Source organism: Mirounga angustirostris, unplaced genomic scaffold (genome assembly GCF_029215605.1).
Source record: "Mirounga angustirostris isolate CCGP_5_RB_7025 unplaced genomic scaffold, mMirAng1.0.hap1 SCAF_2, whole genome shotgun sequence".
Taxonomy (NCBI): domain Eukaryota; kingdom Metazoa; phylum Chordata; class Mammalia; order Carnivora; family Phocidae; genus Mirounga; species Mirounga angustirostris.
In genome coordinates this window covers 92,307,318-92,327,095 of record NW_026991710.1, presented here as the reverse complement: position 1 = coordinate 92,327,095, position 19,778 = coordinate 92,307,318, and the positions used below count along the sequence as shown (strand labels likewise).

At 41.1% G+C, this 19,778-nt stretch overlaps 1 protein-coding gene across 9 annotated transcripts in view; it reads right to left on the bottom strand.

Annotated features, from left to right (window-relative positions):
• Positions 1 to 433: 433 nt before the first annotated feature.
• ALPK1 (alpha kinase 1) overlaps positions 434 to 19,778 on the bottom strand; it is a 120,338-nt gene continuing 100,993 nt past the window's right edge. For 8 of the 9 annotated variants that reach the window (XM_064584959.1, XM_064584963.1, XM_064584960.1 and 5 more), the window contains 9 exons: positions 19,106 to 19,192; positions 17,646 to 17,722; positions 16,605 to 16,700; positions 14,280 to 14,384; positions 11,240 to 13,343; positions 8,365 to 8,518; positions 3,569 to 3,731; positions 2,171 to 2,357; positions 434 to 989 (listed from right to left, as the gene is read on the bottom strand). In XM_064584959.1, the coding sequence (XP_064441029.1) occupies positions 790 to 989; positions 2,171 to 2,357; positions 3,569 to 3,731; positions 8,365 to 8,518; positions 11,240 to 13,343; positions 14,280 to 14,384; positions 16,605 to 16,700; positions 17,646 to 17,722; positions 19,106 to 19,192 (3,173 nt within the window). In that variant the 3' untranslated portion in view covers positions 434 to 789. The remainder of the gene's footprint in view (positions 990 to 2,170; positions 2,358 to 3,568; positions 3,732 to 8,364; positions 8,519 to 11,239; positions 13,344 to 14,279; positions 14,385 to 16,604; positions 16,701 to 17,645; positions 17,723 to 19,105; positions 19,193 to 19,778) is intronic. The other variant, XM_064584966.1, reaches the window with a different exon arrangement.

Genomic DNA, 19,778 nt, shown 5'->3' with positions numbered 1-19,778 from the left:
TCTTTTAACAAGATCATCGATGAGCTGCTCCCCACACCTGTGTGAAGAAGCAGATCTGTGTGGTGCAAGGAGTGGACTGTCGTGCCTGTTAAAATGCACCATTCTTCTCTCATACCTTTCACAAATGTAAATGTACTAGAAACATACTTTAAAAATAAAGAAACCCATGGTAGGGAGGATCTACATATGACATATAAACTAGAAGCCGTAAAATAAAAGATTAATGAATTCAACTGTATAAAGTAAATTCTGCATGGAAAAAAAAAGGGTTTCATACAAAGTCAAATGTCAGAAGACAAATAGGAAAAAACGGGAACTCATATCACAATGTCCTAAATTCTTTAATACATACAGAGAACTCCTAAGTCAATAAGAAAAACACCCATAGTGTCAGCATTGATAGAGAGTGACAAAAAACTCTAAAATCTCAATGGCTTGAGCCACAAAAGTTTATTTCTCATCTGTTTTGTGTCCACAATGGGTCCATGGGGGCCTTTTCCAGGTTGGCCTCTCTGCAGGACTTACGCTGATAAGCAGCTATCTCCTGACATATTCTTGCCAACTGTGGCAGAGGGAAGTAGCTCTGCAGCATCTTGCACTGGCAATTAAATATGGGCCTGAAATTGATACTCAACAATTCATCTCACAAATTTTTGGCTAGAACTAGTCCCATGGCCCTGCCTAAGCCCGAAGGAACCGGGCTATGCCATACTGTGTCTGCCTGGAAGGAGAGCAGGACCCCACACAGGTAGGCAGCGCTAAACCTATTCCATTACCATGCCAGAGAGTCTATGAATTATTTGATTTCTCAACTGAAGGTCTTGTCAGAGAAAGACGATGGCATATTTCATTACATTCCACGTGCTGGTGATTAAAAAAGTAAAAAATTCCTTTCTTTCCAAAATTGGTAGTGACATCATTCTGACCAACAGAGTGAATCTGGGGATCTGTCAGATAGATGAGCCCTTTTCCATTACCAGTCACCCAACCTAAAAGAGAAATAAACATGTCTGAGAATTATATCCTCTATAAATGTCAGTAGTGTATTTCAGAAAAAGAAAATGTATATACTTAAAGAGATATTTTAAAAACTCGGTTATACTGAAGTTTATGTTTAATAAGTTTCTGTTAAGGGATTTGGTATTGCATATTCCAATTATTGGTTTAAGAAGGGAAACTGAACATTGGGTAATTAACTTTGTCAAATATGACATACCTAGGCTGCCAATTCTCAAGGAATTAGAGAGCAATAAAATGCACTTAGTTTAATTACTAAGATCACAATATATTGAATATTTCTTTCACGATTCATAAGTCGCTTTAGTGCTTAACCCATTAATTCATCTGTTCATTTAACAAATATTTATTGAGCATACGCATTATACAAGACACCATTTTGAGTACTTGGGATTTAGCAATGAACAAGTGAGTAAAAAATCACTATACTCATTGAGCTAACATTCTGGTGAAGTGGGACAGATTAATAAGCAATATAAGTAAGTAAGAATATATAATATGATAAAGAGTGATGATAAATGCTATGGAAGGGGATAGAGAAAATCTTGGGGGATGGTCTTAGAATCGTTACTAAAAATAGTTATAATAAACCTCATTTATCATTTAAATGAAGTGAAGAGTATTGGCTAATAATTCTGGTAAATAAAATATTAGATGAACTGAAATAAAATTAAAATATAAATGCAGAAAATTTTTAAAAGGTCAGATTTGAGTACACACAACTTTCCATTCCTTAATGACCCCATTATGAAACCTAATATCACACTTGTAATAAAGGTAAAGGGCGGAAGAAAAGAAAGAGTGGAAAGACTTTCACATATTAAAGCATGCAATATTAAAAAACCTACATCATTCAAATACACTTAAGTGAAATTTAAAAAAGCCCTTGTGGATTTGCTCTAGAATTAAGCCCAACAGAATGTGAGCCAGATCTTCTCACTCATTATGTGACATTGTAGACCCCTGTAGAAGCTTTACACATTTTTTTCAGACATCATTTGCTACATAAAGTAAAATCAATTATTTTAATTACAAATAGTAGTCCAGGCACTGAAAAATCTATTAAATAATGACTAGAAAAGCTAGTTACAAGACCTCACATTTACATGTGAATAACACTAAAAATAAAAAAATAAGTCCCAATTTCACATACCTTGTAAATCGACTACAACATCCCTATGATTAGAAAACTCATAGGAAAAATGGCCAAAAGCCAAGCCATATTCTGTGGCTTTGTATTCTGTTTTAACCACTTTTGCGTTATTTGATAACTTTACAAATTCTCCCAGTATGTAAGGCTCCACACTGATACATCCCTTTATTGTCTTGCCTTCCAAAATCTGAAAAATAGAAACGGGAGACCATAATGGCGAGGAAGGCCTCAGGCTTTGGGGTCGGGTAGACCTCACTTTGAACCTAGGCTTTGCCACTTAGGAGCTCTGTTACTTCTGGAGGTTTTGGTCTGCTCATTTGTAAAGCAGATATTATAATAATAGCTACCTTATAGCATTGTTAAAAAAATTAAATGAGAAAAATGCATGTAAAGCGCTTAACATTTTATGTGGCATATAATAGAACTTAAAATTATTATTATTCTTTTATTAAAATGCTCACATAAAAATGAGGCCATGAAGTGACCTACCCTAGGGAGCTAGCTCATCAAGACATGTAGATAAATCATGCCCTGGAATGCTGGGCTGGAACATCAGTTCAAGCATTTGTGTGTATACTCTATTTTGCCGAGTTGTTTCAAAGGTTAGAGTTAATGTGTTAAATGCCTGGCATAGTGTTTGACATAAAGAAAGTGAAAAATGGATGATAGCTATTATTGGTAGTAATAAAATATGTGTCAAAATATGTCTTTGGCCAAAGTAAAAAAAAAAAAAGTCCTTTAGGTATGAATGAGCTAAGGATCCAACATATTTGGGAAGGCAGGATATTCTTAATCCAAATTAAAGAAAAGTCAGTGGAGATGGATGGTTGCCTTTGTATATTTAAAGAGATATCTTATTGAAAACAGATTGGTCTCAATGACCCCAGAAGGCGGAGCTGCAATTCATAGGTAGAAATCAGAGGAAGACAGATCTAAGAACTTCCTAACAACTAGAATTATTTGAAAGTGAAAAGGGAATAATTATTTTTCCTTCCTAAACGTGTTTAAGCTATGACTTGGTAATTACTTGGTTGCCAGAGGCGGGGACTAACAGATGTAAAACAGGGAATTCATGCATTGGGTTGAGGGGATAATTTGTACTACATATCATCTTTGGGGTCCTTCTTCTCTCTTTGAAAATACAGACAGTACCCAAAGAAAGGATATTAAAAATGCCAACTTGACCACGTGCGACCAGATACCAGAATTAACAGGGTGACTTGGAAGATCCAAATTATATATTCAGGATCTAAAAGGTCATAGTTCTTACATTTCTCTCTACGTAGATGAAGGAGATGAAATAGTCTGGTAACTGAGTTTACTGGATTTTACCCAAAACGTAACCTAGTATATACTTACAGGCTTGTTTAAGCAAACCCCAGCTCTCTTTAATCTTACCAGTACTACTGTGGATGGGATATAGAAGATCTGTGTTGGAACCTTTTGTTCATAAAGTCTCTTGTTAAACTCTGTCACGTAGTGCTGTGCGGTCATTTGACGTTCCACATCAGTGAAGTGGTGCCGGAGCCCCTTCTGCTCCTTATATTCTTTCCCAACATATCTACGACCAGAGGAAAAAACATACAAAAGAAGCGCAGAAGTGATCTTATCACAGAGGAAGAGAGCGGAGACCAAAGGAGATACACAAAAATGCTTGAAAGATGTTATTCTTTCTCTACCTTGGACAGTCAGTATTAATGATCCTGACTTATCTCATGACTCAGATAATTTTGTAAGAGCCTCCTGAACAAGAGAACGTAATTCATGTTGGCTGACTGTGATGGCTAATGTTATGTGCCATCTTGACTTGGCCATAGGGTTCCCCAATATTTGATCAACCATAATTCTGGGTGTTTTTGTGAGGTTGTTTTGGGATGAATTTCACACTTAAATCAATAGACTGAGTAAAGCAGATTGCTCTCTCTCATGTGGATGGGCCAAATCTAATCAGTTGAAGGACAAAGAATAGAACAAAAAAGACTGATCTTCTCCCAAGTTAGAGAGAATTCCTCCTGCCAAACTGCCTTTGAGCTGGGACACTGGTTTTGTCCTGCCTTTGGACTTGAAGTGAAACATCATGTCTTCCTGGGTCTGGAGCCTGCTGGCCTTTGGCCTGGAACTACACCATTAGCTCTCCTGGGTCTCCAGCTAGCCAACTGCAGATCTTCAGATTTTCTGGCCTCTATTATCATGCAAGCCAATTCCTGACAATAACTCTTTGTCTATATGTATATACATCTTCTTGGTTCTGTTTTTCTGAAGAACACTGTCTGATACACTGACTCAGGATGATGCTGATTATAGAGAAAGTGTCCAGTTAATGTAGCAGTTTGCCAGACTTCCTTGGTGAGCCAAGGGAGCCAGGATGGACACTGGAAAGTGCAGGCTCTGCAACTAGATCTTTCACTACCTGCACTGGGGCCTTAAACAGGTCAGTTAATCAATCTGAAGCCTTCCTCTATCCCTTCCTTATGTGATTACTTCATCTGTACAAATACTTGTTTCCATCATCACCTATTATGTGCATAGCCCTGTGCTAGTCCTGAGTGTTTTGAAGAAAGTGTGAAATATGATTTGTATATTTCAAGGCCTTACACATAGTTGGAGACAGAAGATATGAGGCAGTAAGTGATTAAGTGTTGAAAGGAGCAAAACAGTAACTATCACACTTTACTACAGTTTATATTTGCTATAAGTTGGTGTGAATTTATGAGTAATTTGCATGTGTCCAGAGTGACCTCCAAAAATCAAAGAGAACTGTCAGAGTTATAGACCTCAACTAGAGAAAACACTCTCTAGAAATTACTGAGTCCAATAGGATAATGAAATCCAAGTTGGCTGCAGTTTTGGCCATTCAGACTCCCGGGGATCCGAAAGGAAATCTGAGGGGCGCCTGGGTGGCTCAGTGGGTTAGGCATCCAACTCTTGGCTTTGGCTCAGGTCACGATCTCAGGTTGTGAGATTGAGCCCGGTGATGGACTCTGCACTCAATGCAGAATCTGCTTGAGATTCTCTCTCTCCCTCTTCTTCTGCCCCTTTCCCTGCTCACACTCTCTCTCTCAAAAATAAATGAATAAAATCTTACCAAAAAAAAAAAAAAAAAAGAAATCTGACAGTGGAGGCTGCCGAGGAGGGACCTCTATGGCATGAGAAAACAGCCAGCAGAGGAGTGGCTGTCATCATCGGCTGTTCCAGCATTTCTGCCATGGACAGACCTCTGGGCCCGCAGTAGCTCTGAATCAGTTCAGCACTTGGAGCAAACCCTGGGGCTGGAGCATTTCCCAGACGTTCTGTCAGAGGACCTTCAGCCCTAGGTTCAGGATCATCAGTCTGGGAACAGAGGCCCATTCTTTCTGGAATCTTATGACATTTTATTGGGATCATTTTTTGTCAGGATTTGCTAGCAGTAAACTCTTTTTTCTTTGACAGCTTTTAAGATTATTTCTTTATCTTTGGTGTTCTAAAGTTTTACCACTATGTAGCGAGAAGTGGATTTATGAGTGCCTTCCTTCCTTCCTTCCTTCCTTCCTTCCTTCCTTCCTTCCTTCCTTCCTTCCTTCCTTTCTTCCTTCCTTCCTTCATTTCTAGTTTCTTTCCTTCTTCCTTTTCTTTTTTTTTTTTAAGACTTTATTAATTTATTTGAGAGAGAGAGAATGAGAGACAGAGAGCATGAGAGGGAGGACGGTCAGAGGGAGAAGCAGACTCCCCACTGAGCAGGGAGCCTGATGTTGGACTCGATCCCAGGACTCCAGGATCATGACCCAAGCTGAAGGCAGATGCTTAACCAACTGAGCCACCCAGGCACCCCCTTCTTCCTTTTCTATCCTACTTAGGATTCACTATGATTCCTATATTGGAAGATTAATGTGTTTTGGCATTCTGGGAAATTATCAGATATTATCTATTTAAATAGTAATTCTTTTCTATTTGATCTGTTATCTTTTTCTGATCAGATATATGTTGGATCCTCTCACTCCATCTTCCATATTTCTTATTCTCTCTTTTATTTCCCATCTCAGATCCTCCTATGATGCATCTTGCTGTATTAGTTTCTTAGGGCTACTATAACTAAGTGCCACAAATTGAGTGACTTAAACAACAGAAATTGACTCTCTCATAGTTCTGGAGCTTAGAAGTCCAAGATCAAGATATCAGCAGGGACATGTTCAATCTGAAGCCACTAGGGAAGGATGTTTTTCAGTCCTCTCTCCTGGCTTCTGGTTTCCTGCTTTGTGGAAACATAACTACAATTTTACATGCATTCTCCTTGTGCATGTCTATCTCCAAATTTCTTTTTTATAAGAATACCAGTCATAGTGGATGAGGTGCCCACCTTATTCCAGTATGACCTCATCTTAACTAATTATATCTGCAATGCCTCTATTTCAATAAGATCACAGTCTGAGTACTGTGGGTTAGGACTTCAACATATGAATTTGAGGCTGGAGGTACAGAGCTGTTAAAAAACTCACTAAACCCAAAACACATGGCTTCATCACTTGGATGTGTGATGTGGGGCAAGTTTCTTAACATCTCTATGCTTCATTTCCCTCATCTGTAAAATAAGGATAATAGTATCTGTCTCATAAATTTTTGTGATGATTAATTAAATTAGTACATAAATTACTTAAAAGAAGGCTTGGCACATATATACTTGGTAAATATATATACATGTTTCTATTGTTATTATTATTATTATCATCATCATCAACAACCTTTTCAAGAAATATACTTCCACTGCTTAAGAATTACCCAATTTCTCACTCTCTCTCATTTCCTGTCTTCCTATTTATTTCTTACATTATTTGGATTTGGATAAAAAAACAGGGTCCACCTTAAAATTCTTGGCTTATAGGTCTTTTTAAATACACAGATGATGTAAAATTAGGTCTCAAACCCAATGGGGATCACCTGTGGTCACTAATTTTTTCAGGTGAGTTTTTGCTTGAAGTTGTCATCCAGAACTAAGGCCAAACAGGTGTTTACCTCAGTGAGGTGTTTTTTTTTTTTTTTTTAAGATTTATTTATTTATTTGAGAGAGAGAAAGAGCGGGGGTGGGGGGCGGGCAGCAGGAGAGGGAGAATCTCAAGCAGACTTCCTGATGAACAGGGAGACTGACGCGGGGCTCTATCTCACGACCCTGAGATCATGACCTGAGCCAAAATCAAGAAACTGAGCCACCCAGGAGGCTGGGGGTGGGTGGTCTCTACCCACTGGATGGTCTCTAAATAGTCCCTTACATGTGTAACTTTGGTCACTAGCTGCCACCTTATGCCACCCCACTCAAAACCTAACAGGGAGTGTCTTAAGGGCTTAGTATACTCTTATATCCCTGGATTTGCTTCATCCCTAGCCTAAAAGGATTTTCCTACCTTTTTTTGCGGACTCATTTATTTACATATAAGTGTGGTTTTCATAGTTGAATTAGACTTCTTGCCAGCATTTATAGTGGGAGTGTTTGAGGCTCTCTGTCCTGCCACAGAGTCAGAAACTCCATTTTTCTTATCTTTACAATGGGGATAACAATGTCTCTCTGAGAGGTTTTTTTTTTTTTTAAAGATTATTTATTTATTTATTTAAATTTTTTTAAAGATTTTATTTATTTATTTGACAGAGAGAGACACAGTGAGAGAGGGAACACAAGCAAGGGGGAGTGGGAGAGGGAGAAGCAGGCCTCCCGTGGAGCAGAGAGCCCGATATGGGACTCGATCCCAGGACCCCAGGACCATGACCTGAGCCGAAGGCAGTTGCTCAACAACTGAGCCACCCAGGCACCCTATTTATTTATTTATTTGACAGAGAGAGACACAGCGGGAGAGGGAACACGTGGTGGGGGGGGAGTGGGAGACGGAGAAGCAGGCCTCCCGCAGAGCAGGAAGCCCGATGTGGGGCTCGATCCCAGGACCCCGGGATCATGACCTGAGCCGAAGGCAGATGCTTAACGACTGAGCCACCCAGGCGCCCCTTCCTGAGAGGTTTGACATCATGTACATCTATGTAAAATGGCTGACATGTTGGTCAGTCTGTGGTAACTACTGTTAGTTAATTAATGAGGAGGAGGAAGGAGTAGGAATCTGAAAATATACATTGTGGCTAGCTTTTCCAGCTCTTTCAAAATCTCATAAATGATTAATTAACAGAAAGGCATAATTAGCCCATTTAACACTAGTGGTAAGGTTGTTTTAAAGAAATACCTCCCCAGAGTTTCTTCTTGATGAAGATGATGAACCCAAAAAGCATTTCTTTGTCTGCCTTTCTTCTTCACATTCAGGTAGTCCCCCAAATATACAACAGTTTCTTGGGCTGTCCATAATTCTGATTTTTTAGAGTATTTTAATAAAAGAGCATCTGGAGAAAAAGAGAAGATAAAAATGGATGTTATTTTCAAAGGGATGTTACAATTTATGAATAAAGTTGAAGTGACACAGATCCTATTCCAGCTTGTCTGAAATCTTCAGCTTCTTTAGACATTTTCTCAAATTTCAGCCTCTTCTATGACTACTACTACAAAGTTAGTGAAGTACAATAAAGTAAAGCTTTGCAAATGTAATGAAGATTCACAAAATCTTTTGCTTGTGATGGTCAAGGATTAAGATAAGGCCAGAGTTTCTGTATGAAAACGGTGGAAAATAAAGGCTTTTTAAACATCAAACACCAGAAACCATCTTGGAAGAGTGATATATGCTTGCATCTTGGGGCACCTCAGTGGCTCAGTCAGTTAAGGGTCTGCCTTCGGCTCAGGTCATGATCCCAGGGTCCTGGGATCGAGCCCCGCATCGGGCTCCCTGCTCCACGGGAAGCCTGCTTCTCCCTCTCCCACTCCCCCTGCTTGTATTCCCTCTCTCTCTCCGTCAAATAAATTAATTAATAAATCTTAAAAAAAATAAAATAAACAGCAAAACCCCAGAGACCATCTTGGAAGAGTGATATATGCTTGCATCTTCTAATTATCTGGGGGGTCCGGATAATGGAGCCTACTACTGGTGCCAGACCATATAGATAGAAATAAACGAAATAACTCTACCTCGGAGACTCCTGGCAACTTCAGAAATCATAGTTACCTATTAAAGTGCACCTTAATTTTCTCTTGTTTTGTTTAAGTTGGGAAAGTCCAGGAATTACTTGACAAAATACAGCTACCGTACAAAGATTCTACTCAATAGAAAAAGGAAAAGATAAGAAGGAAAAGCAAAAACTGTCTCCACCTTAAGGAAAGGCAGAATAGGGCTAGTAAGAAAGCACTACTTTGAGGGGAAAGACATGAACTCCGAGAAGAAATGCAACATTTTGGGATCCAAGTTAAAATGAAGTGAACATGGACCTTCCTGCATCTAGGTTGTGATAATGGGTGAAAGTATAGGAGACTCAGGAGAGAAAATACTTCAAGTAAGAAACTCACGGGTCTGGGACCGGGGCGGGAGATGACTGGAGGCTGGGAAAGACAGTGGCCAGGGTTGGGGCATTCAATTAGAGAAGCTGGGGATGGAAACAGAAGGTGAGCTGCTTGCCCACATTCATAGGAAGGGCAATGAACTGAGGGAAGAAAGATGGAGGAAATGTACAACTTGCTTTGTTTCCTCAACTTTGGGCTTTCTCTGTTTTTCTTATCTGTACACTGGGGATAATAATGTTCCCCTAATGGGTTTGAGATTATGTACATGTGGCTTTTCACCCACAAATTGGCACACAGGTATAATAATAAAGCAGTTACCTAACTCTAAGAAATGTGATTCTGAACCTACAGAATCTCTAAAAAGGGAATAGTGAATAGGGAAACCCTATTATAGAATGTTTTGCTTCTTTTTGTGACAACCTGATCTGTATCTTAGTCTGACTTCAGGGCAGCAGGCAAAAAACTGGAATACTTTGAAGCAGAAGTTACTGACATTGTCTTTATAAAAATGCACTGAAGAGCTCTTAAAAAATACTGATGCTTGGATCCAAACCCCAGAACCATTAGATTGGAATCTCAGGGGTGAGGCACTGGAAATTTTAAAAAGCACCTCCCCCTCCAGGGATTCTTATATGGTGCTAAGATTGAGAACTACTACTACTTTATTTATTTATTTATTTATAGATTTATAGATTGATTTATTTACTTGAGAGAGCATGCATGAGTAGAGGGAGGGGCAGAGGGAGAGGGAGAGAGAAAATCCCAGACTTCCCACTGAGTGCAGAGCTTGATGCTGTGCTCCACAGGATGCTGGATCCTAGGACCCTGAGATCATGGGCTGAAATCAAGAGTTGGACACTTAACCAACTGAGCCACCCAGGTGCCCTGAGAACTACTACTTTAGTATCCAGTGCTTAACAAGCCACAAAGCTTGTTTCTTTTTTTTCATTCAAATAATTCTTCAGTATCTTGGAGGGTGTTATGATGTAATCTTCTGGGCTAAGAGAAGAACCTTCTTTTGTCTTCTTCCCAGCCTCCCCACCACTTCTAAGCTGTAACAGATACACTGATTACCAGGTGGGCCCCAACCCAGGCTCCCTGCTATAGTAAGTGACCTTGGGCTCTTCCATAAGCAAGAAGTAGTTGCTGACTATAATAGTAGGGGGCACTTGCTCAATCCATTGGCTGAAAAGAAACCTTGTGGGCAGGTGTGAAAATCCCTGCCCAGCAGAAGAGTGATGTTTAACTAGGTCAAACTCTGCCCCCAAGAATCTGAATGGGGAAAAACAGAAATCAGCTGGTTGGTAATGAGAATCCAGGGAAAAGACAGATGCTGAGTGGATATGACAAGCAGAGCTATTTTAAACCCTGACTGATGACTCTTCCTTGGTCCTGTAAGATTCTTGTCTGCCTTACCGCCTTGTGTATCTTCATAGCAAGTCCCCAATATATGCGGTGGCCTGAGTAAGCCTCTAGTCTTTGCCACCATTAGAGTCCACCACACCAAGAGTGAGGGAAACCCCCAAAGTACATATTTTTCTGTATATTCACAAAGCATAACAGGGGTCTGTGTCTTTCATGAGTTTTAAGTGATCTCACATATCAAGCTCTTCAGAGGACCCCAAACATACACAGAGGCTTCCTGAAGCTGTACCGACTGAAAATGTTGTACTCACTGTGTGCTCGGTGGAGTTGATTGGGCTTAAAAACTCCTGTATTCTCCAGTCTCTGTAACAGCCAATCATGGCTCACCCCTGCCAAGAGTTTTTCAAAGTCATCAGGGTGCAGGGTTCGAGCATCTAGGATCTCTTGCCTTATCATTCCTGGCAATGAAACAAAAGAACTTCCACTGGAATTCAGAAAGGACCATGGGTTTTCCCCCTCAGAAGAACCATTGGAAAATGCAGGTGATTTCAACCACCACGCTGAGGACGAGCTGGAGTTCTGGCTGCAGTTTAGCATGTTTCCTGGTTCGTTTCCTTCTTCGGTGGTAGTGCAGTCCTTGCCAAGATCAGGGAAGGCAATGTTACTGCTTACAGATGGGTCAGGGGTCTCAGCCCCCCAACCATGCAGCTGCCTCAGGGAACACAGGCTCGAAGAGCCACACCCATTTGTGGGGTGAACATCAGTGCTGTCGAGAAGTTGGCCCTCTTCATCCACTGTAGAGGCATCAGGGTCAATGTTCTGCTCTTTGACTGAACCACTGCTCTTTCCTGAGTCAGGATTTTGAACAGGCCAATGAAGAGTGAAAGAGCTACATGGCATCACAGAATTTTTGCCCAGAGAACCCTCCATGACTACGTGAGAGTCTAAGGGCATATCCTCTTCTTTTTCCTCTGTTTCTCCTTCTAGGTCAACCCAGGAGGAACTATCTTTAAATGTAAGGCCTGTCCCTCTTTTGATTTCTTCCCCATGCCTGTCTTTGGCATCACAGTGGATTTCTGGAAATTCACTTAGTTCAAAGGTTTCTTCTTCTTGAACTGAAGGATATGTGGCTATGTTCTTGGGCCAACAAGAATCAGAAGAGGACAAAGAAGCAGAACCAAATGAGGGGCTGGAATGACCAGAAGTGTTTCTGGATCCCATGTTTCTAACCTTTTGCACACCTTCTGGAGCTCCTTCTAACAGGCCTGCACCAGAGGCCAAGAACATGCCTGTTGTGTTATGAGGACAGGAGGTTGTTAAGGGCATGTGTTTGTGTAGCTGACTTTGAGAAAACTCTAAATTGTCATCCTTGGATACTTGGAGAGAGAGACCATGAAGCTCTGAAGACAGTGGATGTACAGCTCTGCTTTCCTCATTGATCTCTAGCTCTTCAGACAGGGCAGTGGAACACTGAGTATCCACAAGATGTTCTTCCTTGCAAGGCTCTTTTCTGGTTGACCTATCATCGATATAATTCACTTCCTCCCAGCTTGTAGAAGAACTAACCCCTGATAACTTGCTCCAAGAACTAGAGCAATGGCTGTCACTCAGAGACTTGTCCAAAACAGCTTCTTCACCGTGGCTGTGGTCTGGTGACTCAACCTCAGTCTCTACATCTTGATCCAAGGAGACTCGAAATACATCAGAATGGGTCCAGTTTTTCCTGCCTATCCTGCTGAGTTTCTCCTGACTATTCTTAGCCATTACCATGCCTTTTTGAAAATGTGATTTGTCTTCAGTAGTACACACAGTATCTATGTTTTTTGTCTCTGTTTTTAGAGTAGTGATACAGACTCCTGTTTTTGTATCTTTCTGTTTATTTTTGTTGTTTCCACAAGAGCTTTCAAATACTTCACACACTGAAGTATGGTGCTGTGAATAGGCTTCAAGGATTTTTTGGAAATCCACTTGCCCATGAAAGATGGGCTTATCCAAACCACGCTTGAAACTCTCCGGAACATAAGACTTGTCATCTAAATTTGAGAAGCCTTGAATTTGTAAATGATCCTTTACCTGGGTGATAATAGACAAGATCTGCTGAGAGAGAGCTTCTCTCTCCTGACTTCCAGAGGAACTACTGAAACTGTACAGCTTTCCCATAGCTTCGTTACAGAGCTGACTTGCTACACGGACCATCTCGGTCTCCCCATAGAGTCTTTGGTGCACTGTGGTAAGGCCGAAAGCAGCTTTGAGAAGACTATGAAGCTCTTGTTTTCCAGTAGCTGGTTCATCATATCTCTTGGTGAGGAGGCCAATTTCGAAGGCCTCTTTGGCTTCATACAGATATGAATTTTTCATTTCTGGAGGACAGTCATTAGAACTACTATAGGACAACAAGCATGTGCCGCGGATATTCTGAGGAAAATACCAAATACAAAATCAGACACTGAATTCGAAACTGGAAGTGAATCAGGAAAAATTTCATTCCTGGAGGACAGTTGTTAGAAGTGTTATAGGAAAATAAACACGTGCCACAGATATTCCAAGAAAAGGACACAATCAAGTATTGAGTCAAGGGCCTAAAGTCCTTTTGGTGAATTAGGAGAGGGGACTGGGATGTATGTGACTGGTTGGCATGAGGGGGTTAGAAATTAGCTCTAACTACCATCTTGCTGTAGGCCTGATACTTTTTTTTCAGTTTATTTATTTTTTTAGTAATCTCTACACCCAATGTGGGGTTCAAACTCATGACCCTGAAATCAAGAGTTGCATGCTCCTCTGACTAAACCAGCCAGGGGCCCCAGGCCTGATATTTTTTGATCAAAGATGATAAATTTGTTGTTGCTGTTACTGCTGTTGTTAGTTTTAGCAAAGAGTGTCTATATACATGGGACACGGACATAGTAATTTTCTCTGTGCAAATAAGGCTGCTATATACAAAAACATCATTTATTTAATAGAAGTCAAAACAATAGAGTAGTGGCTTCCAAACCCCTCTGTGCACCTGGGCAGTATTTCAAAATAAAAGATTTCTGGGTACCTATCCCAGAGATTTGCATTTAGTGGACCTAGGTTGGACCAGGAATGTACATTTTGCAAAGACTCTTTGGGCAGTTCTGATGTGCCTGGGGACCATTGGTCTGAGGCGGACAACATTATACCCTCAGGCTGAATTAATTATCTTCCACCAGGATGTCACTACTCTGATTTATAAAACCTTTCCATACATAAGGCCTGATCACAATTATCTAATGATGTGCACAAAGCCCACTTTAGGTTAGACCTTCCCCTCTCACTGGTTACTTCCCTCATTGGGGAGAGAGGTTCAGGGAGCGGCTGCCCCCTGCTTACCACAGCCGAGAGCACAAAGAGGGGCGTGTAGGGACTGAAGGCAGTTGCCAGTTTGCAGGCTTCCGCAGCTGAGAGCAAATGGTGGTCAAACTCCCTCAGCAAACCCTGTGAAAAAACAGGAGGCCAAGTGTTGTATTGACAATTATTTATCCATTAGCAAAAGTCAGGCTATGAAATTCCTTTGCTTGTCTTTCAGGATTTTGAGGGACCTTCTGCCCCTCATCACAACTATTTCAGAACAGTGCCAAGAAAGAGTTAAGTGGCTCGGGAGCGCCTGGGTGGCTCAGTTGGTTAAGCGTCTGCCTTCGGCTCTGGTCATGATCCCAGGGTCCTGGGATCGAGCCACACATCGGGCTCCCTGCTCAGCAGAGAGCCTGCTTCTTCCTCTCTCTCTGCCTGCCTGCCGCTCCCCCTGCTTGTGCTCTCTATCTCTCTCTGTGTGTCAAATAAATAAATAAAATCTTAAAAAAAAAAAAGAAAGAGTTAAGTGGCTCAAAAGACCCTAGGGAGTTGAGTGTCCTTTCCCCCAGCACCCATACACAATCCTGTCACAAGCCCCGTCCCTCCCCAGAGAGGGCCTAATGTGTGCAAAAATTCACAATGCCTGCCTATACAAAATAATTGACACAAGTTTCTCTGGAGGATCATGCAAGTCTTTGTTCACAGAAACTCTGTGAACTTGCAGCCAGATTAGCTGATGATTTCTGCACTGTTCTTGGCAGAGCCTTTTAATGTATGATTTCAGAGCAAGTAAGACTCATTCATTCATCCTAGAAATACTGTTCTAGACATGAAGGAGATAGCAGACAGTGAGCCTGCAATAAGCTTATTTCCTATTGAAGGGAGGGAATCAGTCAATACACAAAATGAGTAAAATGCATAGGATCTGACATGGCACTAAGTGTTCCAGAGAAAAATAAAGCAGGAAGGGGTCACAAGGAGGTTCAGGATGGGCAGGCAGTTCAATTTGCAATTTTTAAAAATTTAATCTTTTTTTTTTTTTTAAAGTAAGCTCTACACCCAATGTGGGGCTTGAACTCAGACCCTGAGATCAAGAGTCCCATGCTCAGCCAGGCACCCTGGCAGTTTATAATTTTAAACAATCATCAAAGACAATTTCACTGAACAGGGATATAACCCTTTTCTTGTGTGTTGGTCGGACAGCAAAAAGCAACATTTTGCTAAGACTCAGATTGCCAGCAGCAAGCTGCATGTGTTCTTATGCTACAGTAATTACTATTAAATACAGTTACCATTGTCACTTCAGTATTTAATAAAAATGGCAATCTTCATGATAATATTAAACCTCTCAATACCAGTGCAGTGCAGGAGAGCAGTTTGATGTCTATGCTAATGCTCTAGACTGGTCAGAGATCTGGGTTCTGCTCTTAGTATTCTTTCTTACTGGGTGTGCAAACTATAGAGCTCACTTAGTTTCTCTGGACCTCAGTTTATTTTTCTCTTAAATGGGAACAATACATTTTGCTCTACCTGCCTCATAGGGTTTTATGTGGCTTCTATATATTGCGTTGTAAAGGAATACATAAATATTAGTAATGAGAACTTAGACAAGTGACTGATACTCTGATTTGAACAGAGAGGTAATTAAATTTTAAAATTGTTACCCCTTTGGGGCACCTGGCTGGCTCAGTCAGTAGAGCATGTAACTCTTGATCTCAGGGTTGTAATTTCCAGCCCCACAGTGGGTGTAGAGCTTACTTAACAAAATAAAATCTTTTTTTTTTTTTTTTAAGATTTTTAATTTATTTATTTGACAGAGAGAGAGAAAGCAAGAGAGGGAACACAGCAGGGGGAGCAGGAGGGGGAGAAGCAGGCTTCCTGCTGAGCAGGGAGCCTGATGTGGGGCTCGATCCCAGGATCCCGGGATCATGACCTGAGCCGAAGGCAGACCCTTAACGACTGAGCCACCCAGGCGCCCCAACAAAATAAAATCTTTAAAATTGTTACCCCTTTACCTTATCTCTGAGGTAGCCCAAGTGTGGAAATGGAATTTTTGATGATTTGAAAGGAAATCAGTGGGATTCCAAGCCCTTATCACCTCGATGATATTCATTCATTCATTCACCTGTCATTTTTTTAGTACCCTTGTATGTCTGGTACTGTGCTAGGTGCTAAGATTAATACAGCTAAATAGGACACCACAGGAATTGTCCCCAGGATTGTTCATGTGACTCGAAGAGGGGAGACACTTGTGCTCCCTGACTCCTGGAGAGAGAATGAGATTGATGCACCAATCACCAAAAACGCCAGCGGTTTTGTGAGGTGATGCCACCCTGCACCATGGTTTTGACATGTGATAATTACCAAGTGAATTTGTGGATTGTTTTTAAACTTTTCATAATCTTTTTTGCTCATGGAAACAAAGATGTCTGCCAGTATACCTAGTGATGTGGAAATACCCTGTAAGAAACAAACAAACAGAACACAGATTAGGAATTCATGGTCAATTACCGCTCTCGTCTCAAGGCCTAAAGGCAAAGATCAGTCCTCCATATGAACTATCTCTGCGGCTGCTCTTCTTATTCTTACTGTGATTGTTACTGTGACAGTGGAAATACTTCTAAACTGGATGCCACAGGGCTTGAAAGATCATCACGTCCTGAGGACACAGACCTACTGTAAACACAACTATTTCTTACCTGGGCCTTACTGGACTGCCAACACTAACTTCTCCATCCTGCTACGCATAAAGGATTGGCTCAAGCGAGAGTCCTTGTGTCCCATTCTGTCTGTGTCGCCAACGGATTGTAGGCAATGGTACTGCTGACACAGTTCAGGGAAATGAGATAACCCAGTGTTCCAGTCAACAAGGAGAATATTCCCACAGAGGCACAGGGCATGCAAACAGCAAGTAGGAAAGCAGATGTTGCCTCTCGATTTCTTGGATAAAGATGCCCCAGAAACAATTAGTTGGAGGAAAATGATCTTACAACTAAGCAACTTGGCCATCTCAACTTTGCTGTGGAATCAGGTAAAGGCTAAATCTATAATCAAATAGATAGATGAATGGAAATAAATATATAATATTTATATTATATAAATAAATATATATTTAGAAATAAATACATAAATAGAAATAAGTATGTAAATAAATAGAAATATATATATAAATAGATAGTTAGACATGAATGCAGAAACACTAAATACATGCCAGGAGTCTAGCTGTGAGTGGGGAAAGGGAAGACACAAGAAGAAGTTACCAAATGTTCCTGGTCCTATGCGCACGCAGAATCGATAAAAATAGGACCAATAAACTCGATAAATGATACACTGAATTGTGCCATAAGGAGATAGTCATCCAAAGACAAATGTAGGAAAGGAGAAAAAAAGCACTAGATACACCACCTTTCTGTCTGGCTGAGGAAGTGTCAGATATCCTATGATGGAGGTCCAGATTAGCTCTGCTGCTTCATACCACATCCCTGGAAAAAGAGGGGGAGACGGCACAAACCGCTAGTATCTGTGTATTGTGTTAGAAAATACCTTTGAGAACTAATACAGAAAGAAGATTCATTGGCTCCTGTTAGGAAAATTTCGGGCTGAATTATATTGACAGCAATCAGCAGATAGGATCTGCTGGAGAAACAGCAACCTATTTTTCCAGTTGGTTTAATACAGATAATTCTTCCCTTTCACAGAGAAACAGTAAGAATTATATGTATGTGTGTGTATATATATAAAAATAATCAATTGTGTATATATATAATCAATTACATATATGTGTATATATAATCAATTATATATATGTGTGTATATATATAATCAACTCCATTATTTACAAGAATACTAATTACCATTCTATATTAAAAATATTCAAACACTTTAGTTTGCATATTTATTTATTTATTTGTTTGAGCACCTGCAGCTCCTTTTTATACTTCCTTTTTTTTTTTTTTTAGATTTTATTTATTTGTGAGAGAGAATGAGAGACAGAGAGCACGAGAGGGAGGAGGGTCAGAGGGAGAAGCAGACTCCCTGCTGAGCAGGGAGCCCGATGTGGGACTCGATCCCGGGACTCCAGGATCATGACCTGAGCCGAAGGCAGTCGCTTAACCAACTGAGCCACCCAGGCGCCCTATACTTCCTTTTTGTTGTTTTTTAAAGTCTTCTGCCTTCAGGTGAGGAAAGGGCTTGGGGATAGGCTAATAAGCCCACAGGGGGCCCCGGGGGCTCCTTCCCGCCTCCCAGCATATCTCCCTCCCTCCTCCCTCCAGCCTACAGCAGAGCCTCTGCTCTGTTTCTCTCCCTCCTCAGGACCCCTCCCTTGGGACCAACCCTCCCAAACCCCATGTTCAGGTTGGCCTGTCTGTGGGGACAGTGCTAGAAGCCCTCTCCTGGACTGCTGGCAGAGCACTCAGGCTTGCTGGGCTATAAACAGCTGGGGTGGGGTCATGCACTTTAAAGCACAGCTAGCATTCTATAAATTTTGTTTGACAAACTCAGGAATGCCCTCTGAGGAATGAATGGGTAAGGTGTCAGGGTGGTGTAGAATAAGGTGTCACTCTAGCCCATGGAGTCCTATAGAACTGAAAGTCAGACTCCAGAAATAATACCGAGAACCCTAAGGTTAGCATCAAACTATACAACTGTGTATTTCTTTAACAAAACTCAACATAAAATATTTTGTTCTATTAATGTTCATAACACTCCTGGGATCTTAAATGTCATTTTTTTTTTCGATGAGGAAACTCAGTGAAGTGGGGATTAGCAATTGTAACCAGATGCGATTAGAAAATTCTACGGTAAAATCTCACAGCCAGACTTTGTAAATGAGCCCTGAGAGGCTGAATGTTTGATGACCGTACCTAGCTTTTGCAGAATTTGCCCTCTGATCTGTATGCAGACTGACTGCACCAGGATCTTGTCGCTTTCATTTCTGTACAGCCAGGTACCTACAAGAAAAGAGGGGAAAAAAGCAAAGCGGCTTTAGCTTTGAATTATCAAGGAAATAGCCTGGTGAAATGAAACCATTTCATGCCTTCATGAGCACATGTGATCCAGATTAGAGAGAGGATCTTTTCTCTACATTTAGGGAAAGGTTCCAACTCCTTGCTATAACCTACAAGGCTTCACAGACATGAATTCCTGTCTGGTCTCCACCTCTCTCAACTGACTATGTCCTGCCACACTGACTTCATTTGCGTTCCTTATCATGGCATCTGCACTTGCTGTTACCTCTGCCTGGGATCCACTTCCCTCTGGCTCCTGAGGAGATCAGCTCCTCCTTCCAGTCAACCCAAAACTGGTTTGGAAGTAGAGACTGACGACTGCACACGCACACCAGGAAGGCAGGAAAAGATTTAGTACTCACATAAGGAGCCTTTCTGAGGAGAGCAGGCAGGCACCCAAGCTGGTCCATTTGACGTGAGTGAAGAGTGGTGAGTGGCTTTGGTTTTTACTGTGATTAGGGTGTGGGGCTGGGGTAAAGTCTCCCACAAGCTACACTCGGTTTACTGATGAGTAGGTTCAAAACAAACC